Genomic DNA, 22,495 nt, shown 5'->3' on the forward strand with positions numbered 1-22,495 from the left:
CGGGTTGATTCATCGAGGCCGCGGACGGGGTCAAATAAGATTACCCACCCGGCGGCGCCTCTCCCTTCATGTTCTCGCTTGACGACCGAGATCCCAGCCAGGCCCCAGTTGCATTTGCGCTCTGCATTTACTGTACATTTACATTTGCGCTTGCATTTGAATTGCCCGCAGTCGAAACCCAACATCATCGCCTGGCTGCTCCCCCTACCTTCCAGCCGCCACTCTCTTCTCTCTTCCCGCCTACACCTCCTCCTCCTCCTCCTCCTCCTCCCCCCGGACCTCGACATCCAGCGGCGTTTGTCCCCCGTCGACCCGTCCTGTCGTCGTCTCTCGTTTCCCGATCTTCACCTCTTCCCTCGCCCTTTAGTATTGTTTGCCGTGAGCACGTACAGCAGACGACGTCTCGTCTTGTCTTGTCTCGTCGGTCGCGGCCGCGCCTAATTGAATTAATCGGAACCCTGGACTGACCTGCTGCCCTGACCTGCATTGACTGTGCTGCTCCTGCAAGCACCCAACCTATCAGAGAAAAGGGGCCAAAAGATCGGGGCCCAAACACAGTCCCAGTCCCAATCCACCACAACAACACCACACAGCTCGCAAGCCTCTGCGGGTGTCGCGTCTGGGGCCTGCATTGCATGTTGTGTTGTTCACAGGACCTGAGTCGAGTCGAGTCGAGCCGGGCCTGCATCAAATCGCGAGCTGAGCGCCAGGCGCAAAACAGGCTGCAGGGACAACAGCAGAGAAACATCCAAGAGGGGGGCAAAAAAATAGGGCGATCGATCAACAACATCCGTCACAACACAGCGCAACACATCCTGTCCCATCCCAGCACATCCCACCCAGCCGCCCAAGTCAAACTGACCGCCGTATCGAAACAACAAATCGCAGAGCAGCCATGGTGTTTTGAACTGCCTTAATTGGTCTCATTGGGCACTCTGGCGACTCGTTGCATTGCCCATATTTCCTCCATTAATTGCAAGGCTCAGCTCATCATCATCAGCAGCAGCAGCAGCACAGGCAGCACCAAGACAACAAAGTCAAGCCCGCTGCAGTCAAGCCAAGTTGCACTCACACGCCGTTGCGATTTCCAAGTCACGTCTCCAGGTCCTGCGACGAGAAACGGTTCCGCCCATTCACGTTCGCTCTTTGACCTCTTGTCGTGTGTTTTTTTATTTCTATTTTATTTTTGCGACCAGACCTTACCTTCCTTGCCTTACCTTAGCCTGCTTGCGCTGCCCAGCTCCTTTGCCCCAGGTAGCCCCAGCTAGCCTCCCAATCTGCTGCCAGGTCCTGGTTTTGGGTTGGCACTTGGCCGTGCCTCCATCTCTGCCCCAGCTGCCGCTCCTCCAACCTTGGAAACCTTTCCAGCCTCCCAAAACCGCAAACCGATCCGACCTGAGCTAGTGTCCGAGCCGAAACATCCTCCTTAGCCCAACGTCCGACCGACCCCCTTAAACGTCAACTCCCTTGGTCAGGAGCAAGGCACGCCCTCAATCGAATCTATCGTGCAAGGGGCGAAAAGACCCAGATCCCTTCGCTGGGCAACGTCACCCGCCAGCCTCGATAAACCAAATAGCGACTCCCCCGACCTTCCGCGCCCCTGCGTGGGAAGATGTCGTCGGCTGCATTGCAATCCGCGCCTCATCAGACAGCTACCTCCGTCACTCTCAATTCACCGCCCTTGGTCGCCGCCTCGTCCGGCAGCCGCCACCAACAACAACAACAGCAACAATTCCAGCAATCGACCTCCTCGCCTGCTCGGGATCCCTATTATGCAACTACGCAGAACAGCACCTCTTCACCTTCGGCTTCCAAACGGCCGACCAGAAAACATAGCGGTAACGGCAGCGGCAAGGGAGACGCACCATCCCAAAGCAACTCCCCAATGAGTTCACGCGCTGCTCTCGCGTCCCCCATCCCCGTCGACCCCTCCGACCAGTACCAACATCCCTCCTCCGACCGTCGTAAAAACATGCCCGCCACTTCGGTGCCACCTCGCACCTCGTCCCAGCACACTGCCGGCGTCCCTAGTGGCGCTTCGACCTCGAGGAGATCTACGACACAAGGTGCCGACCGATCGGCGTCGCAGCGGCATGCAGGCAACGACGCGAACGGCCAGGTGAGCGCGAGCCAGGCTTATCAGGATGAAGCCGCCGCTCAGAGCTCTCGGAGCCGAAAGTCGGCACACACGGGCCCGGATCAATCGCACAAGGCAAGCAGCAGTAGCAGCCACAGAGACTCCCGAGCAGCAAGCGGGTCGACCTCGCTGCCTATCAGGTCGCAGCAGACCTCATCAACTACACCCCAGGGACCATCCCGGGAAGCAAGCGAGATCCTGAACAGCATGCTGGTGTCGCAGCCCGAGGTGGATATTGAGCGGTCGCGCGCACGCGAAGCACTGGCACAACCGCATCCAACCGAGACTCCCGACGATGACACGGCCTCACCACCAGTGGTTGCAAGCGCCGAACCACATGGCGAGGAGACACGGCGGGGTGGTCGGAGTAGGCACGACTTCAGCAAACGCGAGAAGCACACCAAGTTCGGCGAGTACATATTAGGCAACACCATTGGTGAAGGCGAATTTGGAAAGGTCAAGCTTGGGTGGAAACAAGAAGGCGGCATTCAGGTAAGGCCCTCGCACGCTGAACATTGTACCACGCGATGACCGTTGACGCTAATCACTCGGACGCACAGGTCGCCATCAAGCTTATCAAGAAGGACCAGCTAGGAAGCAATCCATCTCGTATGGCCAAGATCATGCGCGAAGTCGCAATTCTGAAGCAACTGACACATCCAAACATCGTTCGGCTGCACAAGATGGAAGAGTCTGAGAGGCACTTTGGCATCATCTTGGAGTATGCTTCTGGCGGTGAGCTTTTCGACTACATCCTAAACCACAGGTACCTCAAGGACAATGCCGCCCGACGCCTCTTCGCACAGCTCGTTTCCGGCGTAGGTTATCTGCACAAGAAGGGCATCGTGCACAGAGATTTGAAGCTGGAGAACTTGCTGCTGGACCGCAATCGCAACATCATTATCACCGACTTTGGTTTCGCGAACACGTTTGACCCGGTCGAAGAGCTGACGGAAGAGGAGGAAAACAATCTGAGCGACCGGGAATTCGTCAAGCGCATGGGGTTGAATCAGCTCAAGCCAAGCGGCATGAGGAAAGGTGACCTCATGCAGACGAGTTGTGGAAGTCCATGCTATGCTGCCCCTGAATTGGTCGTCAGCGACTCCCTGTACACTGGTCGCAAAGTCGATGTTTGGAGCTGCGGGGTTATTCTAGTAGGTGTCCTCTGCTTCCGTTACTGATTCCCCTTCTATGACTGACACTAGTTTAGTATGCCATGTTGGCAGGCTATCTACCTTTCGACGACGATCCCGCAAACCCCGAAGGCGACAACATTAACCTGCTGTACAAATATATAGTCAACACCCCACTCACCTTCCCCGAATACGTCACGCCTCACGCGCGAGACCTGCTACGGAGGATACTGGTCCCAAATCCTCGGAAGCGTGCCGATCTATTTGAAGTAGCCCGCCACAGCTGGCTGAGCGAGTATGCCCATGTGGTTGAGTTTATCACGAGCAGCACCACGACCCCTGGAGAGATCCAGAACACTACTGTACCCGCTGAAGATGAGACACCAATGGTCGCTCGCAGCGCATCTGTCCGAGAAGCGCACAAGAAGAATACCGTCGGCCCATCGATTGGTGGCCTAACTAGCAAACAAGGCACTGTTGACCCAGATACCGAGGCCGCGAACCATGCTCGACAACAGAGAGACAACAAGCGGAGGACTGTGCAGGTTGAATATGTCGCGCCCAACACCCAGACACAGCGTGGGGAGCCGGCAACCACCCACGGCTCATCCAAGACCAGAGCCCGTTCAGGCAGCCAGGGCCCTGTTGAGGTCCAGTCGTCTTCTGCAAACGAGAAGCCATTGCCACGCGACCCGCCAGTCACAAGGGAGTCGTACGGTGCGGCGCCCATCTCCTCGAGGAGGCCTCCGAGCGCGCATCTGAACAACCAGAACTTGGTGCAGCCATCGAGGCCGAGCCGCGAAGGCATCCGAGCAGCTTCTGATGGCCAGTACATGACGTCTGCTGGGGCATCTGGACGACCGACAACCGGCGGCTCGACCGGTTCGAAGGGTTATGGAACAGGGAGAGCTACGTACGGCCAACCCTCCGCCCCCACGGTTGCTGATACTAACGTGCATGGAAGTATCCAACAACCCGCAGGTCGAGCAGCCTATCCTGAGCCTTCTGCCAGTGAAGACCAAGGCTCGGACTACGGTAGGCCAAGCGTCAATACTCCATCCAAACTCTCGAGGGTCAGTGGCTACACTGGGGAGGCCGATAGTACCGACTCAAGGGGCCACAGGCGGTCGAATACGATCGGTGACATTGGCAACAAGATCTTCGGTCGGAGCGGGTCTGTGTTCGGTGGTAGGAGCAACCGCAAGAGCCAGATATCTTCCGGAGAGAAGTCCAAGAAGTACCCCCCAGTCAGCATGACGCAGCCGATTTCCGACGATGCTCCTGTACGTCCCTCGATGGACTCGAAGCGATCGCGCCGGTCTTTCTCGCTCGGACTTGGAAAGAAGAGGTCTGGAAGCATGAATGGGTCTCAGACTTCGTTGGACAGGCAGGCAAACAAGCGCTTCTCCTTGCTTCCCAGCTCATTTTCTCTCAAGGCCATTGGGCTGGGTAAAGAGTACGATCAGGAGCCCCGTGACTCGCAGCGGAGTCTGCCAATGCAGGAGCCGCCGCAGGTGGACGACACTGGCCGTTATGTAGAGCAGCCAAGAGCACCCGAGGCTGCCGATATTGACGGAATGTACGCTCAGCTGCAGGGCTCTCAGCAATCGCAGTACCGGGACCCGAACCAGAGCCAGCGACATAATAGGAGCACCTCAAACCCCTACCAGAGTAAGCGACAAAGCGGCATTCCAGCGCACATGCAACAAGGCGCAATTCTGAATAGTGCTTCAGATTCGTCCATTGAGAATGCGCAGCGGCCGACGAACCAATCGGGCTACCTCGAAGAGCAGCAAGGCAGGGAAAACAAGAGAGCTTCTAGCCGAGGAACTCGTGGATTACTGCAAAAGAATAAGCGATTCGTCGACGCATATGACAAGGACGAATATTCACGACACGGCAGCCATGACCACGCTGGCAGTAGTGGTGCCGCGAGGAGGGTTATGGATTTCTTCCGCAGGAGAGGAAAGGACAGAGGCGGTGATGACCGATGAAGCCCTTGGGTGTCCATTGCTACAGCTGCTTGAGACTGAATTCTGGCCAGGCGAGACAACTCCGTCTAGCCAATATCAGGCAAGGGTTCAGAACATCTTATTACCTGGCTGGCCAAGCTTGTCCACTCCGCTCGAGCTTGCAGCCTGTGAGGTACATTGATTGATGGACCGACTGGCCGGGGAAAACCATACTGTATGGCTCTTCTCGGCCACCATCACAGCACTATAATTGTCCAGGTCACAGAATGCGCAAGACCACCTGCTGCTGACACTCATGTCTGGCTTCAAAGCTGAAATACTGATCGAGGATTCGAGTTCGATGATACCAACTACGCCTTCGTGTTTCCGAGTAAACTCCCTGCAGGAGTATTGGTGGAAGTAATACGTGATGGAGAAGATCACGAGCAGTCATTTCCGGATCCACGGTTCCACGATATGACTGGCAAGAAGAACGAGAGAAGGGAGATTTTCCACTGTTACATTCAATTCTGATAATGCCATTTGTTTTTATTACCTCAACATCCGCCACACACTCACACAACATCTCACTATCCGCCCCCAAAACACCATCTGCCCCCGTCATTTGTCCCCAGGCCGAAAAGGGCCACCAGTTCGATCTTGCGCGAAAAATCAAAATTGAAGGACGACTTTAAGTCAACGATAGGAAGCTCCATCAAGATCAAGAAAGAAGAAGGGGAGGGGGAGAGAGAGAAGAGCGCGTCATGGAGTCTGCATCTGAGGAGCTACCTTTTTCATGGGGTATTTGTGTACAAATTAAATAATCTCCACACGTGGGAACAGAGATTGGAGGGAGGGAAGGAGGGGAGAAAAGGATTCATGCTGCGAGCTAGAGAGAGAACAAGAGAAAGAAGGAGGGGGACGCAAGCATGGGGGACGCAGAGCAGAGCAGTCTATCAATCCAATCATAGAGAGCCGGGGGATTTTCCACCTTGAAAGACACGGAGAGGTTACCTTCCTTTCTTGATTCTGTATATGACTATGACTTGGGGACTTTTGTGCTGTGACTTTGCTTCATGGGGTGGAGTTGGTATTTCTTCTTCCTGGTAAGCTTTGAGTCTGGAGACAAGGTTGTGATACAACCGATGAGATTCCCTAGCTACTTAGTGTTGCATAGAGTCATTGGACATTACCTATTTAGAGCTGTGGGATGCTAGTGGGAAGAACTCCGACATCAGACTACCTGTGGTTATAGTGAGGACCTCTTCCTAATTAACATATCTGGCCGCCCTTGCCTATCTGTTCCTATGTTGAGCCTGCCACTTTGATGTTGACACCAAGGCGAGCACTGCTTGTCTAAAAGAGACCAAAAAAAGGTGATGACAACTGTGAGATTTGAACTCACGCCTCTTTCGAGACTGCAATTCACCATGGTTAGACCATGAAAGCTAATAGCTTGAGTGCAGCGCCTTAGACCACTCGGCCAAGTTGCCTCGAATAAATGGCGCGATTGCAATCTATAATGACACAGCCAAGCCCATGATGGAGAAGCTTTCAGAATCTAGTACAGCCTTCTTAATTCTTGATATAGGCTTATGGCTTTGTGCTTCTCATGACTTTAAATGGAATAAATAAGGTATCAAAATGTTATCAGTCCGGTGCTTGAAATATGGAAGTTGTGAACTTGCAACGGTCAAGCATCCTTTGTAGTTCATGTGCTGAAGCAAAGCGTTTCGTTGTATCGTTAATATATCAGACACCTTTGAGTATTGCCTTCTATGAATACGCGTCGATCCTGTCTGTACGGCAGCCACGTATTCGAAGTCGAAACAAGGTTCTCTTTACCTCCACTGTAAGCAGCTATGAGGACGAATTACAGCCGCCTGTCCGAAATTGATTTTCGCCAGGCTGGGCCTCAGTGCTGTCCAGGAATGGCTGGTCGCTCAGCACGATCTGCTCCACCTGAGAGGCGTTGAATTCGCCGAACATCACACCCTGTATATACGCCTCGCCAACAAGCTTGAAGCTGCCGGTGTCGGCTTCGGGTCTCAGCAGGAACGGCACGATGGCATGCTTGAGGATGCAGACCACGCCCCCTGGTCTGGCGACCTGCGGGCCAAGCCCAACGTGGCCGTCCTCGGTGACAAGAACGCGCCTCCAGGTGCATGCATTACGCATGGCCGCTTGGAAGCGGTGGGCCTGCCCTACTTTGGTGACGGGCGGCAGCGCGAGATCAGTCCGGGGCCGGAATAGGAACTCTTCAAGCATGCAGGGTCGTGGGAGAGGCGATTCGCTCCCTGCCACTCCTCGATGCCGTTGTCTCCTTGTTCGATGTAAGTCCGCTTCAGGATCATCGCTAAGCACGGACGGGTTGTACATGAGCGCAATGAAGTCGGCGACGTGCTGTTCTATGTCCTCGATGACGCATCCATACCAGTCTTTGCCGGCAGTCAGGACAGTGCTAAATGCATGAAGAAGCTCCGTTGGGCTCGCTGTGGACGCTTGCAACGGCTCCAGAACTTCTAGGCAGACTTGTTCGGCCGTGTATGTTGAATCGTACCCGCTCGAGCTGTTCTTGTTGAAGAGCAGGCCAGAGACAGTTCTGACATGCGAAATTCGAGCGCCGTGCGTGATCAGTTCGAATCCTCTGACATCAGTACTGGCCACTGAGTCCACATTGAGAGAAGCAGACGCCTTGAATGTCTTTTTCTCCGATTCCGTTGGTGCTAATGTTCTTGAAAAGTACTGATGCCAGCATGGGACCCACGATGGAACCTTGGTCAGAGCTTGGTCCGCTGCATTGTGCGAAGAGGTTTCGGTCACCTCTTGATGAAGCCGCTCATGCTGGACATAAGATAGTATTCGAAGAGATTGAGTCCTGCGGATGATGGATAAGGCGCAGTCGATGTACACCTCTGGTAATGTCTTGGTGTAATCAGGCTCCAAGAAGGGAACACCAGCATCAGGATCCGAGTCCTTTGTTGGGATTCCCAAGATGCCATAAATCTTGTCTCGGACATCCGTCGCCACAAATGGCCTGGTGAGTGCGAGAAGTTGTAGGAATGACACATGCTGTTGATTCCTCTCATTTACATGCGACAGGGCGTAAATCAGACACGCATTGTATACGCCAACCAAGGCACTTCCATCATGGAGCAGCTGTAGCGGCAAACAGCGGAACCATGTTGCCGCAAACCCAATATACTCCCATGGAGCGGAGTGTTTCCCGAGCATGACCTGAGCCGACGTGGCCAAGGCTGCCTCTTGTAGACACCACACTCGACAGAACCACGGATTCCTAAAAAGCCGCTCGAACTCTCTCCAAGTCTGCAAATCTTCAAGTGGTGGCACTGATTCAAAGTTCCGGTGGTACATTTGACTGATAAGATTGAAAAGATGACTTGTTACATGATTGTGTTTATAGTTGTCTCCCAACCAGATGACCACCCTCGTTGCTCCTTGGTATATCCGCCGCATCAATCGCACCTGATGGTTCTTCTCCTCATCATCTCCCTGGTTCATGCAAATCGCGTCGGCCCAGATTAGCCGCGCTGTGAACTCGTTTCGTAGCTGTTTTAAAGCCCCATGGACACTTTGTGGGACTTCAACGGAGTAGTCGACTTCTCCCTCGGAGACAATGACGACAGCGTTGTCAGACCTGCTTCCCCAGGCATACGAGATGGCTTCATAGCTTGGCGGGTTGCCTAATGAGCAGGACTGTAACCGTGTTCGAACGAGGTCGTTTTCCTGCCCAGGTAGAAGATGAAGTATACGAATGTCATCAGAGTCAGCAGCCAGTGGTGCATATTGGTACGTCGATGTGAGCTCATGTCGTTGCCTCTGGCGCTGATGGCTTCCCGGAGCCCCGAAACTACTCTTTTGGTTGGAGTTTAGCGCCCCAGCTGGGGACCAGCTTCCAGGCACACGCCTAACAGACCTGATGCTACTGCTGATCAGGCCAGCGGTCAGGTCCATCCACGGTGGACGATAGCCGCTCATCTCATTGCGGATATCGCGGTCCACAAAAGGATAGTTTGGCAGATATTGGACGGTTCTTATTTCATTTCCATTGTCAAACAGGGACTCCATGGTGTTTGGTGAATTGCGAACAGTTCGGAAATATGCGTTCCAGGGCCTAAGTGTTCAAAAGCAGGCTCTCAAGTATCTCCGTTGAATTATTCCAGTTTGGTCATTTGATGAAAGGGTGGGGGAAATATATCCCGACTGACGGCTCTTCTTCCTTTTTTCGAAAGAGGTTTTGTCAGCACCGTCACCCTGATGCCATGATCCCTTGCGAAGCCCGGCGTGTATCGCAGTGTAGGGCGCCACTAATATAGGGGTGACCATCTACCTTGATTTTTAATGGGATTCGTAGGATCGTGCATGCTCGGTACGTGAGGCAAGATCTGCAGAATTGCTCCATTCACATTTCTTGTATAAGCTTAGCGTCATATGCTGAGCGTCATGGGTTTCGAGGAATTCTGGCCAATGGCTTATGTGTCGAGGCTTATAAGCCGAAGGCACATGAGATGTATACACTAGATCCCCAAATGAGAGAAAGTATATACTCAATCTAATCTGTAGATAAACAGCTGACAATCTTCCCATTATACACCAAGGAGCTTTCCCATCCGATCTGAATTCCAGCTGTAAATAAAAGATAATCTCCTTGGCCGGCCCTCGTGTTGAAAACTCTTCTATTGGATAGTAGTCGGTACATATGTGTATGCAATTGCTTCGGAAGTTTGTCCAGGAATCATGTGACATTTACTGGAAGTAGTATTGAACCCTGGCACGTGTATGTGCATACAGAATGTAACCAAAAGACTTAGAGGGAAGAGTTATTGTATCATTTGAGCTATATAACCCCAGAGAGGAAACCAAAGGAAAGCTGGTGGAGTCCTATTCCGCCTCAATTTCTATACTTGCTAGGCAAATTCCTAGACCGTCGACAAAGGAGAGTGTAAAATGTCGTAAACCAAATCCCACTATTCCGTTGACTCCATAGTCCTATCCCAACTCCTCATAGACCGTCCCGCAGTCTATCAAGATGCCGCTACCGAGAGTGGCGAGACAGATTTACCTGTCAGGGTCGAAGGCCTGGAGCCAGTGAAGCTCGGTGCACATGCGCGCGAGCTCTGGCGGCATGTTCCTAAATGGGCGGTAGTCGATTAGTTGACTGAATGGATGACAGAGTGAGGGAGCTCATAATCCAATAATGAAGAATTGGGCTTTGTGGTTACTTACTTCGCGCCGAGGGCTTTCTCGGCCGCAGCGAGATTCGTCCATGTCTTATCATCCTTCAGATTCGACTTCATCTTCTTGCCAAGAGTCTTCATCTTGGCCTTGTCTCCAGCAGCCTTGGCTTTGGCGTAATCCGCCTTGATCTTGTTGTAGTTCTTGTCGAGGGAGGCCTTCCAGGCGGCGATATCCTTGTTGGTGACAGCCATGATTTAAGTTTATTGAGGAAGAAAATATGTGTTTGGTGTCTGTTTGATTGTAGTAGTAGTAGTAGAAGTTGTTGTTGTTGTTGATGATGATGATAATGAAAAGATGTTTGGATCGAAGAGGTTTGACCCTTTATATATTTGATGAGCCCGCTCTTTTGACGTACTGATCTCTTCCTCTGCTTGTAAGTTGAAGCAATCTAGACTGAAGGCCTCGCCGAGGATGAGATCCCATGAGGACTTGGGCAGCCCATCCTCTGGCCGACAGTTTCATCCTGAATATCATCACGACCCTATGGATGAAGTCCTTCGTACTAAGACACAAACGCATACAAGGCAGGCCGTTTACTATTCTTGGGCTGTCGTCCCTTTGATGTGGGTCCCTGTACCCCGGCATTGTGGAGTAGGCCTAGTTGAACCCCACTACAGCCGCAATTCCCATGTTCCTGCGACCAGCTTACAGTGGCGAGGCCAACCTTGAAATCTGTTTGGCATTAGATTGCGGCCTAGCGACCAAGCAACTTGATGTCCGAGACTGCAGATGCCTGAAAAGTCCGATCCCAGGGCCAGCTGGCTGTCGATACCTCGACTGGCCGGCTCGGCCTCTTGACGACATCATCTTGGCGCGCGAGGATGCCCCCTAAGAACCTCAGAACAACTCCGGATCCTTCAGGCGACTGTTCAAAATTTCCAAAGTTTATTGGATTCTACGTATTTCTTCGAACGAGGACGCCTTTCGTCGTTGCAGAAAACGGACGGCAGGTAACTAGAGCTTGAAGTTCCCAGCTACAGCCAACGTCCATAGTTCACTGTGCAATAAAGGAAATTCATATCATATGCTTGCCTCTCTATCTGATGACGCCTGTAACCAATTAGAAGCTAGGGGAAGGCCCAAAGTGAAGCCACGCTAGCCAACCAGAAAGTAGTGCCTATAATCCTAGCGGGATCCTTCGACGCCGCAAATAGCCGGCGACTCAAAAACATTTACTTCGCCTCTTAGCCTTGTGTCAATAAACGTTACACTATAACACAGTAATCATCCCTCTGTTTGGCACTAGAAGAAGAAGTGGATCAACAGTATCTGGGCGTCAGCACAGCTAATTTTGTCTCTGAACCTTTCTGCCTTGCTGTTCTACCGGCTTGCGAACCCAATCTTGTACACGCTGCCTAAGCTCCCATCATTTGCACTCACGACCGACCAAGTGCCCTCGATCATGTCTATCCTTTCCTTTGCACCGTCTTCGACTTTTTGTCCCTTTCTGACCGATGTTTAAACATATCACCGCTGATAGATACGTGCTAATGACAGTTCAACCATCACCGCCTGGACGGCGAATATTCAATTACCATACATAGGAGCGTGTTCGGCTTGTTCCTATGCTTCGTAGATCTTCTTAGTGTCTACCGCCACCGTATGAGGTAACCTGTATGGATGATTTACAGAAATGGCGAGTGGTATGACTCCCTTGAGCATACTATCCAGGTACTTACAGCAGCGGAAGTCACCAAAGAACATTCAACATCTCTGTGTGAGCTTGCCTTCACAATGATCTGGGCGTCTTCAACACCTACGTACTGAGCATGTGAGGCTCGAAACAATGGCACATTAAGTACTGCAGTAATCAATTACAGTCCCATTGCCAGGGAGTAATGTTTATGACTGATTAAATATGCATGCCTAAAACGACCCAGAACAAAATGAAGAAAGCGCCTGCGTGGACGGCGAATAATAGTCTTGACGGTCACCTTGAAATGTATCCTGTGCCCAGCTTGATTGAACTCCTTCCCAACCTGCTGTAAAGCCAAGCCGATTCCTGAAACCATGTGCTCATAGCTCACCAACCACTCGCGAATGTGGGCTTAACGCCAGGTCCAGAGTCCATGTATGCTGAAGTGCCATCAAAAGACCGTCAAGGCACTCACATAACCGTTCTTGAGCACCTCAAATACGAGACCGGGGAATCCGTACAACGTCGTTGTAGAGTCCTCGCTGCCATCAGCACGCCTAGCACCAACTCCGGTGTTCGTACTGTCACCGCTGTCCTCCCAGCCCCCAAGCAGCTCGCAGCTACTCCCGGGGCTGTCACCCCAGCCGCGGTTGAGAACCATGCCCCTCTGCTTCTGGGTGGCCTCGGCTTCTGAGGAGTAGATGGACTGCCACTCTTGCCGCAGATGTTTCGAGATGTCGGCAAAGGGCGTCTCAGTGCTGACTGGTGCTTCCGGCGATGCTTGATCAAGATAGGATATCTCCCATCTGCATCTCCGGTGCCGGTTGAATGGATAGGATCCTGGCACATTAGCGTGGAGGATCAGCTTGGTTGCCACCAGGCGATCTGGTGATTCTGACTTGATCGTCCTCTCTGGAAGTCCTGATTTGTCCTGGGAGGGTGGTGGCTGAGAGGGAGCCGTCGGTGTGGACACGAGGACATCAAAACCCAGATAAAAGTAGTTGTAGAAGCACTCTCCAGACACATTGCCAGCGAATTCTTCCTCGATTGCCTCGTCGTCGTTTGAGTCCTCAGACATGGTGTTTGCGGAAGACTGATCCGTGTCTGTTAGATCACCCGGGCGCCGCAGACCGTCGCCATCTGGCCGCGTTCGACTGTTGCTGGCCGTGCGTATCTTGTGTATATACATTCGCTGGTCGTTCTTCCGGTAGATTGCATCAGGCGGACCCAATTCTGCAACAAGTTCCTGAGGAGTCGTGTCGCCCAGGAATATCCAAGTAGAGCTGCTGGTCCACTTCTTGAACAATTGCAACTTCCCTCCTCCATGGATCTTGACGAGCGAAATCTCATCTGGACACACATCCTTGCCCTTTGCAAGTGGTGCGAACGACTTGATACTTGGAAGCACCTCGGTCCACAGCGTCTCCCGAGACTGAGCCCAGGAGTCCCCACTGAAGACTGCCATTGACGTAGCCACTTGCGTGGAAGAAGATAGTAGTGTCACGACATCTTTGTCCGGAGAGTAGGCCGACTGTGCTAGAGGAAATGTGAAAGCCACGCCGGGGTACGACAACATGTAGATCCCTTGTCCGTCAGGCCCTGGGATGAACTCGCCATCGTATGTCGGCCCCAGGAATCTTTGGTATATGTGTTTGAAGGTGGGTTCGGTGGCAGGTTCACTGGAATGTGGATGAGATGGAGGGTCGGCGGGCGGTTTTACCAAGTCGCGATCTGTGCTCTGGTCTTTGAAGGTGATGTGATTCTTGGTAAAGTCGACGACTTCAACCAGGCGAAGGCGTTGTTCAGGACCATCAAATCGTAGACGTACTCCATTCGCTGGAAGTGTGACTATGACTGGTTCCTTGACGGGGTCGGATGGCGAGTAAACCAGGTCGAGTTTCGGGAAACGCTGTGGTTCTGCCTTGAGTCGGGTCAGGATATCGTGGAGGGATGCGCCGAGAACTATGGGTAGACGGTGTCAGCAAGCAAGACGACATAGTGAATCCGTGACGACAGGCAGCATACCGAGGAATCCAAGTGCGCGTCCTGGATGGAGCTGGGCGCTGAAGAGCGAGGCCATGTTGTAGGCCAAAGGCAAGGCCTGCCCAGATGGAGATAAGGGATTTGCGGGGAGGACAGCCGGCAAGCTTGCGCTCAAGTAGACGAGAAGGACTGTGTAGCTCGAGAAGCTTCAAAGTGATGGGTTTTGTGGTAAGCCTTGCAAGCTTGGTCTGCTATACAACAGATCATGTTGTAAAGAGCAACTGTAGTTCTGGCTCACGGTCAAAGACAAAGCCTCCTGCACACATAGTCAGCGTTGGTCTCAGTGTCTGTCGCTGCCACCGCCGCGTGATGCGTCTTAGGCGGGTGAACAGGGGCCCAGGGGGGTGAGCGGAAGGGAAAGCGCGGGACACTTCCAAAACGTCATCTGCATGTGTCACGCCCAGCAGGAGGGACCGTTTCGACAGGGGTTTAGGGGGACCGTCCCTGCAGCTGCTGGCCGTATCGATAGTTGCTGCAGCAACCCCCTTGTCGGGATGAATTGGGTCCAACTGAGACCTGGCAGGGGAGACCCGCTGTCCCCAGACCCGCCTGCCCGCTTGTAAACAGGAGCTACGCGCAAACTTCATCTGCTCGTGTTAATCAATCTCCATGGTTCGCACTGGACCCTGTCTGATAGAGCTCCAAAGTGCTTGCTATCTATCTGTTATACCCTCACGCCCTCATCATTTGCTTCTGCATTTCGACGCGTTGTACACGTTTTCACCTTGGCTCGGCTCTCTCCCACCTCCAACAACATTTACGAGGGATTTGTTTGGTTTATTGGCATCCAACTGCTATTATTCTAACCTTGAGTGCTGCACGCACAGCAGCCTCTGGCTCACAACACCACCTGCCTCCAAGTCACCACCGTTACACACCTCCATCCTGGATTCCAAACGAAAGGCTCCCCTGAGGAGGGGCGCCCAATCCTCAGCCGCCATGCCCCCTCCGTCTCGACCCGGCGCCGTCGGCCGCGCAAGCATACGAGCTGGATCAGTAACGCGCGCCCCCAGCGTCAGGCCTCCGAGCGCCGCCACTGTGTCATCTCGATCCGACAGGTCTGGTGCTGCCTCTCGCACAGAATCTGCTCCGTCCACCAGGGCATCTCCGGCTGCAGGCATGAAGCGCAAAGAACGCGATTTCGAGGCGGACTTCAATGTTGAGACAAATATCAATGTCGTCGTACGATGCAGAGGCCGGAGTGAGCGCGAGGTGGAGGAGAACAGCGCCCTTGTCGTCAAGACAAATGGTGTCATGGGCCAGCATGTCGAGTTGTCCATGGGTTCGAATGCGCTGAGCAACAAGACTTACGCCTTTGACCGGGTCTTCTCTCAGGCGGCAGATCAATCAATGGTCTTCGACGATGTAGTCAAGCCCATTTTGAGTGATGTAAGTCAGCTACGTGGGAAGAATATGCCAAGACCAGGTCACTGACTGTAGCAGATGCTTGCTGGCTTCAACTGCACCATTTTTGCCTATGGCCAGACCGGTACTGGCAAGACCTATACCATGTCTGGTGATATGACTGAATCATTAGGCCTCCTCGCCCCTGAGGCTGGTATTATCCCGCGTGTATTGCAATCTCTGTTTAACAAGCTCGATTCAGACGGTACCGAGAACTGTGTTCGATGCTCATTCATCGAGCTTTACAATGAGGAGCTACGCGACTTGCTCACCCCGGACGAGAACGCAAAATTGAAGATCTTCGACGACCTGTCAAAGAAGGGCCACATGTCAACAATGGTTCAAGGCGTGGAGGAGCGACACATCACCAACGCTGCAGAAGGTATCGCGCGATTACAGGAAGGAAGTTTGAGGCGCCAAGTCGCCGCGACTAAGTGCAACGACCTGAGTAGTCGGAGTCATACCGTCTTTACCATCACAGTCCATGCCAAGCGGCCAGGCGGCAGCGGTGAAGACTTCATCAGCCTTGGGAAGCTCAACCTCGTTGATCTTGCTGGAAGCGAGAATATCCAACGATCCGGAGCGGAGAACAAGCGTGCGGCAGAAGCAGGCCTGATCAATAAGAGCTTGCTGACACTGGGCCGTGTGATCAATGCTCTTGTTGACAAAAGCGCTCACATCCCATACCGAGAGTCCAAACTTACTCGACTCTTGCAGGATTCTCTCGGTGGAAGGACCAAAACCTGCATTATTGCGACCATTTCACCAACCAAAAGCAACCTTGAGGAGACCATCTCGACAATGGATTATGCATTCCGGGCAAAGAACATCAGAAACAAGCCCCAGGTCAATACTCTCATCAACAAGAAGGCATTGTTGAAGGAGTTTACGGCCGAGATCGAGAAGCTCAAGACCGAATTGATCGCTACACGATTACGCAATGGTGTACATCTCACAAATGAGGCTTACGAGGAGATGACGGCTCAGAGCGAGTCACGCCGTATTCTCGCCGATGAGCAAGCTGCCAAGATTGTGACCCTGGAGTCAAACCTGCGCAATAAAGTGCAAGAGCTCTTCTCCTTGACATCGAGCTTTATGGGACTCAAAAAGGAGCACGAGGGCACAAAAGCGCAGCTTGACGAGACGCAAGGCGTTCTTGACCAGACAGAACTCGTTCTAGCAGCCACGCGGAAGACGCTTGCCGAGGAATCCCAACTCCGCGAAGCCCACCAGAAGACGGAGGAAAAGCTTGCGACCATGGGAGGAGAGCTTATCTCGACCCTCAAAAAGACGGTCGGTGATGTGAGCGGCCTTCGAGCCAAGAACAAGAGGAAGTCGGATTTGCAGGACCTGAACCGAAGCACATGGACTATGTCGCAGTCTCAGGTCTCAGACGTCACCGAGCTCGTTGAGAGCCGTGTTCAAGAGTTTCGGAACGACCAAGAAAGCCACATCTACGGCGTCTCCCAGAGAATGCAAGACTTCGTCCGGGAGGAGCTGCAGAAGTTGTCAGCTACTCAGGCCTTCCTCGACGAGAATCTTGAAAAGTTCGTGGCATCGAGGGATGACCTCGTGGAGCAAAGGCAGCAGTCTAAAGATGACATGGACAATGTCTTGGAAGAGATCAAGGTTGTCAGGGACAACATCAAGGAGAGAGTGGGGGAAAGCCTCCAGGCCATCGCCGCAGCTGCTGAGAGAATAGCCGCCGATGTGATGAGTGAGCTGGATACATTCCACTCTCACCTTCATACATCCTATAGCTCTCTTGGCAAGGATTTCAAATCCATCTTCGAAGACTTGCTTCGTCACATTAGTGTTCAGCGAAGCGAGTCCGATTCCTTGAGGAGGCAGTTGGAGGATGCAAGCCAGACCATGGTGCAATCGAATGAGTCTACTTCAGCACAAATCGAGACGGTCGTCAACGAGGAGAGGAGACAAGCGGCGGAAGATCGACAGCAGCTCCTAGCACAGATCACAACACTAATCAATGCTCACGCTGAGCAGCAAGAGACTCGTTTAGCTGGCAAGGCTACCAGGATACAAGATCGTGTCAATGGCGCCACCGAGATCTTCGGCGGACAAATCACGGCCTACTCAACGGGCATGGACGCATGGGACGCAATGGAGGAGAAATTGATACAGGATGTCTCCCAGTCCCGAGACGAATTGAAGTTGAAGCTCAAGGACGATTGGACCGTGAGTTTGATATCATATGTAATATGCAATGAAAGCGGCCTGCTAATCAAATTGAAACACAGACGGCGAATGACCACAGCACTTCTATCCAGAACACGACCAAATCAGTACATGCCGAGACGGTTCGTGTGGTGGATGAGCAGATGAAAGACTTGGACGCGCAGATGACAGACCTCGATGACTTCGTGACTCGAGCTAGGTCAGAAAATGCTTCACACCATGCACAACACTCAACTTCCATGGCCAAGTTGTCGGATACAGTTGGGGCTTCTTTCTCCAACATATCGTCTCACTACAAGGGGACCTTCGACAGAGTGCACGAACTCGGGGAGAAGATGGGCGCGGAAATCGAGAACCTCCAGGAAGACTTGCAGCCCCTTGACGACAGCCTTTGCCAGCCTCTAAGCAAACTACGGGAAGACATCTCGAGTACCGTTCTCCGCGAATACGAGCCCACTGGGGAGACACCTAAGAGGGTTGAATACCACTATCCTACGCAGCTGCCTCGAACTGCCGCTCACGATGTTCTCATCGCTGGGATTCCTGATTCTCATCTACAAACTCCAAGCCGGCCAACAGCCACGCCGAGCAAGGCTACACCTGCTCACCTTATCTTCAGCGATCTCGATACATCTGAACAGGCTAGGTCTCCGTCTCGGCCGACGTCCTCGGACTCTGCCACCAATCCATTGAGCCAGAGTCTACGGGAGGTCAACGCGAATCTCACCACCAGCGCGCTGGTATTTGACCCAACTTCAAGTACAATGTCCGCCCTTCCTCCCGCCGACGAGAACACAATACCTATTGTCAAGAAGAGCACGTCAAGGATCCCTTCTAAGCAGATCAAAAAGGTCCACCTGGACGGCGTTGAAAACATGCCACCATCAGAGTTCTCCCAAAGTGCACGAAGACGGAAGAGCCCGCGAATGCACTGATGTGTTAATTCTATAAAGACCCACGGCGCCAGGACGGCGATACTTCTTTTCTATGTTTAATGGTTGCATGGCGCTTAGCGGCGGCGAATGTTGCACATGGAGGCCCCAAGAGCATGGAGACGGACTGGATCAGTTGAACACATTGTGCGAATTGTAGGGTCTTCAACGGCGTGGTGTAGGTTTTACTCAGTATACTCGATACCCCTGAGTTAGTGTTTGAAAGGCGACTCACTTGAATGGATTGTTATAATACATATTGGATGCCTGGACTGCTCCCACCTCGTTGCTGGGCCGTTCAAAGACGCGCCCTTTATGTGAAGGTCGTGACTGCATACATGCATTGTGACGGAGTGATGTAGCAGAAAGGGCGTGTAAGCAGCACTAAACACCCCAAAGCGGCAGCATTCTGGGCGAGCGATCATCATGCACGCCCTGTGGGCGGGGAACAAGTGCTATACCCGTAGACAATGACGGATTCATGCAGCTAATTATGAGCAGCTCGATTTTAGATGGCCTCATATTAAAGCTGCACAAAGCCCGAGGTTCAGGCAAGTACTTCTGTGTGCATCTATTTGAACAAGTTCAGCATTGACTGATCAAATTCTAGTCTCCTCATAAACTCATAACCTGGTTTCATTGCCACCACAACATAAAACATGGCCGACATAGACAACACCAAAGATCTCACCAAGTTCAAGGCCCTGAGCTTCGACTGCTACGGGACGCTCATAGAATGGGAGCCGGGCCTGATCCAAGCCCTCCAGCCTGTCATCAGCAAGCTGCCGCCGGACCACCCCTACGCCAAGGACCCGCAGCTCGCCCTCCTCCGCTTCGACCACTTCTCCAACGCGCTCGAGAACGACCAGCCAACGCTCAGGTACGACCTGAACCTGACCACGGCGCTGCAGCAGCTCGCCGCCGACGCCGGGCTGCCGGACGGCTCGCTGGCGCAGGCGGAGCTGGACGGCATGGCGCACGGCCCCGGGCGGTGGCCGGCGTTCGCGGACACGATCGAGGGCCTGGCCACGCTCAAGAGGCACTACAAGCTGATCATCCTGTCCAACATCGACAACGCCAACATCGCGGCCACGACGGCCGGGCCGCTCGCCGCCGTCCCCTTCGACGCCGTCTACACGGCCGAGGACATCGGCAGCTACAAGCCCGCGCGCCAGAACTTCGAGTACCTGTTCCGGCGGGCGCGCGACGAGCTCGGCGTTGATGTTGAGAAGGGTGAGCTGCTGCATGTCGCGCGGAGCCTGCGCGTTGATCACAGTGCTGCGAAGGCGCTTGGGTTTAGTAGCTGTTGGATCTCGAGGGGTGGGGAGAAGAAGGATGGGCAGGGGATTGGGGGCGATTATGAGGCCATGGTGAAGGAGGGAAAGGTCAGTTTCCAGTGGAGGTTTGACACGATTGGGGCCTTTGCGAGGGAGGTCGCGAAGCAGTTTGGTGATGAGTAGGCCGGGAGGTGGCATCTGCATGGGTGGGTAGTCTCACCAGACTGTTCTGCGCTCAATAGGGATTTTCATCTCTGATAGTAATTCATGTCTTTTGATCGTTCAGCACAATCTAAAATACTTTGGTGTGTCTGAAAACCGATCTTGCTCTGCGAAAGGTCAGAAAGCCTACCCGATGTTCTCCCTCTGCGAGACACTCGACAACCCATTGATCATTGAAGCCCACTTAATGAATGCAGTGCTTCTGAGTTTGAGACCGTTGTTCCCGAACAATAATATTGTTTTCTTTCCTTCGGCGGCGTTGGTCTATCGTCTGAAGCTATCGTGAGAAGCTTAGTAACTATCTGATTCTCTGATAATGCTGGCTTCTATCAATCCCAGGCTCTTGGTTCCATTGTTGCATTGTCTAGGACGTCTTTGTAGCCCTCTTCTTAGTATCCTCAGCCCTCCAGCCTTTCTGAACTCGTATGGGCTGAAGAAATCCGTCACGATGTATACCATCAAGCATTTCATCCCTGGTAGCTTCCTCCTTCTCGGCAACCTCCAGGCCGTCTTGGCCGTGGACAAGTTTCATATGCCTCTTGAGATTGAAGGGCCTGTCGAAGCCGGCTGAGGCTCTGTCGCAGTCTGCGTACGGGCAGTAATGTTGCCCTTTGCCTCGAGACGTGGCTCGTTTCTGAGACTTCTTGGGCGAAGGCCCCTCTCCATCGCTCTCCTCGTCTGATGTCGGGGAATTCATCTTGCTCAAGGCCGTGCTGGTATGCCGGCTCATAGAACGTGTCTGGCGGAGGTCGAGATCGCCAACGTCCTCCTGGTCCGTGGAGCTGCTCGAGGGCATTTCTCCTCCGGGCTGATACAGCGTTGTCACCACGCCATTGACTCCTGACGAGATTGCCGTCTCATCGATCCTATGCATCTCCATTGCCTGGCCAAACACATTGGCGCACCTCTGTGTCGCCCGGGCGATGACATCGGGCGGAAACCCCGCAAACGCCGCCGCGCCCATAACGTCCTTCCAGTCCCGCGGGTTGGAACGCTTGAGCTTCTTATGCACTCCGTGCTCCATGTCCTCTCTCATGGTTTCGCGACGTCCTTTGCGCTTGCGTGGCGAATCCTGGCTCTCGCCCGCGGCCGTCGTGAGTTCGTCGCCGTTCTCTTCGTCGGTCGGTGGTAGTCTCACTTTCCCTTTGAGGGCTTTTGCTCGTCTGATCAGGAAGTCCCTCTCGCTTTCGCCTTCCCTCTGCACGTATTTGCGTGGTCGGCCGCGGTTGGACTTCTTTTTCACGGCCCCATCTTCTTCGTCTCCTGTTGGTATTTCAGACCTGCTGGGAGAGCGCTCTGCGGAGCTGCCAGGTCGGGAGGACCGCCGTGATTGTGCCGTTTTCTGTGATCTTTCGCGGTCGTCTTGTCCATCCTCGCTTTCAGAGAATGACTCTTCAGAGTCGTCAAGATGTTGGGCACTCGTCATTTGAGCGTTGTGCAGAATAGTCAAAGTACGATCAAATTTCTCGAGAATTCTTTGCGTGGAGGGCCGTATGAGGTCATACGAAAGGTCATCATCCGTAGCAACCACGGGCTTGAAAGTTCTCACGGGAGTCTTCTGCTTTCGTTCTTGTCGACCTTCTGATTCCTGGTCAATGCCCATCCTCTCATCATCATCCTCGTCGCCGTGGTCCCCTGATTCGCTCGGCTGGGACTCATTCTCAGATGCGAGGGACTCCGTCTTGACAATTCTGTGGTCGCCTTGATCAGCTGATTCGGAAATACCCCGTCGCCGCAAGCGTTCTTTGGCAAATCTCAGCGTGGTCGCCGACACGACCTCCTCGAGTCTGGACCTGGGCGTTTGATCGTCAGGACGCCGGAAAGTGAAGACCTCGTCCTCGTCATCCGCCATCTTCATGAAATCATCAGGCGGTAGAAGCTGCGTGCTGACAGGCCAGGCGGTCCAGTTCCTAGGTGGAGCCCATGGTTGGTTATGGACAGGTCGGCCTGTCTCTGCGTCAACATCCTGAACACAAAAGTCAGCAAGTCTCGAGTGTCTGGTTTCGGGATTGGGAAGGTTAGGTGAGACGGACCTCTTCGTGGCTAGGGCCCTCACCTGCAGCTGCCGGAGGTGGCGCCTGCTTGAGGGCCCAGGCATTGTACAAGTGCAGCGACAGGTCCTGGTTTCTCAGTCTTACGAGGGCATTGTAAGTAAGGCTCTCGTCCTCTGTGATGGTGCGCCAGCTCTGCGGGGGGCCTTTCCAGCGGTTGGGGCGGTTCTTGTGCAGATCGTCCGAGTCTTCAGACTGGATATCGGATGTGCTCTTGTCCCACTCATCATCATCATCGTGCGAGCTTGCCATT

At 53.3% G+C, this 22,495-nt stretch overlaps 7 protein-coding genes across 7 annotated transcripts; 3 read left to right on the forward strand and 4 right to left on the reverse strand.

The window, feature by feature from the left end:
* Nucleotides 1–1,612: 1,612 nt before the first annotated feature.
* J7T55_002749 (serine/threonine-protein kinase MARK2) lies at nt 1,613–5,264 on the forward strand (the record flags this gene model as incomplete). The annotated part of the gene is made up of 4 exons (XM_053137854.1): nt 1,613–2,629; nt 2,698–3,291; nt 3,348–4,183; nt 4,235–5,264. The coding sequence occupies 4 exons, from the start codon at nt 1,613–1,615 to the stop codon at nt 5,262–5,264; spliced, it is 3,477 nt and encodes a 1,158-aa protein (XP_052998618.1).
* A 1,818-nt stretch (nt 5,265–7,082) lies between these two features.
* On the reverse strand, nt 7,083–9,311 carry J7T55_002750 (uncharacterized protein; the record flags this gene model as incomplete). Its single annotated transcript, XM_053137855.1, has 1 exon — nt 7,083–9,311. The coding sequence occupies one exon, from the start codon at nt 9,309–9,311 to the stop codon at nt 7,083–7,085; it is 2,229 nt and encodes a 742-aa protein (XP_052998619.1).
* Nucleotides 9,312–10,301: 990 nt separating this feature from the next.
* Nucleotides 10,302–10,672, reverse strand: J7T55_002751 (uncharacterized protein; the record flags this gene model as incomplete). The annotated part of the gene is made up of 2 exons (XM_053137856.1): nt 10,302–10,374; nt 10,470–10,672. 2 exons carry the CDS (start codon nt 10,670–10,672, stop codon nt 10,302–10,304), a joined length of 276 nt encoding a protein of 91 aa, XP_052998620.1.
* A 1,896-nt stretch (nt 10,673–12,568) lies between these two features.
* On the reverse strand, nt 12,569–14,197 carry J7T55_002752 (uncharacterized protein; the record flags this gene model as incomplete). The annotated part of the gene is made up of 2 exons (XM_053137857.1): nt 12,569–14,079; nt 14,143–14,197. 2 exons carry the CDS (start codon nt 14,195–14,197, stop codon nt 12,569–12,571), a joined length of 1,566 nt encoding a protein of 521 aa, XP_052998621.1.
* A 902-nt stretch (nt 14,198–15,099) lies between these two features.
* Nucleotides 15,100–18,695, forward strand: J7T55_002753 (uncharacterized protein; the record flags this gene model as incomplete). Its single annotated transcript, XM_053137859.1, has 3 exons — nt 15,100–15,549; nt 15,604–17,760; nt 17,823–18,695. 3 exons carry the CDS (start codon nt 15,100–15,102, stop codon nt 18,693–18,695), a joined length of 3,480 nt encoding a protein of 1,159 aa, XP_052998622.1.
* Nucleotides 18,696–19,351: 656 nt separating this feature from the next.
* J7T55_002754 (haloacid dehalogenase) lies at nt 19,352–20,152 on the forward strand (the record flags this gene model as incomplete). The annotated part of the gene is made up of 1 exon (XM_053137860.1): nt 19,352–20,152. The coding sequence occupies one exon, from the start codon at nt 19,352–19,354 to the stop codon at nt 20,150–20,152; it is 801 nt and encodes a 266-aa protein (XP_052998623.1).
* Nucleotides 20,153–20,555: 403 nt separating this feature from the next.
* J7T55_002755 (RNA polymerase I specific transcription initiation factor) lies at nt 20,556–22,494 on the reverse strand (the record flags this gene model as incomplete). The annotated part of the gene is made up of 2 exons (XM_053137861.1): nt 20,556–22,157; nt 22,225–22,494. 2 exons carry the CDS (start codon nt 22,492–22,494, stop codon nt 20,556–20,558), a joined length of 1,872 nt encoding a protein of 623 aa, XP_052998624.1.
* Nucleotide 22,495: the final 1 nt, after the last annotated feature.

The sequence above is a fragment of the Diaporthe amygdali genome (genome assembly GCF_026229845.1).
Source record: "Diaporthe amygdali strain CAA958 chromosome Unknown NODE_3_length_2959817_cov_65_330692, whole genome shotgun sequence".
NCBI lineage: Eukaryota > Fungi > Ascomycota > Sordariomycetes > Diaporthales > Diaporthaceae > Diaporthe > Diaporthe amygdali.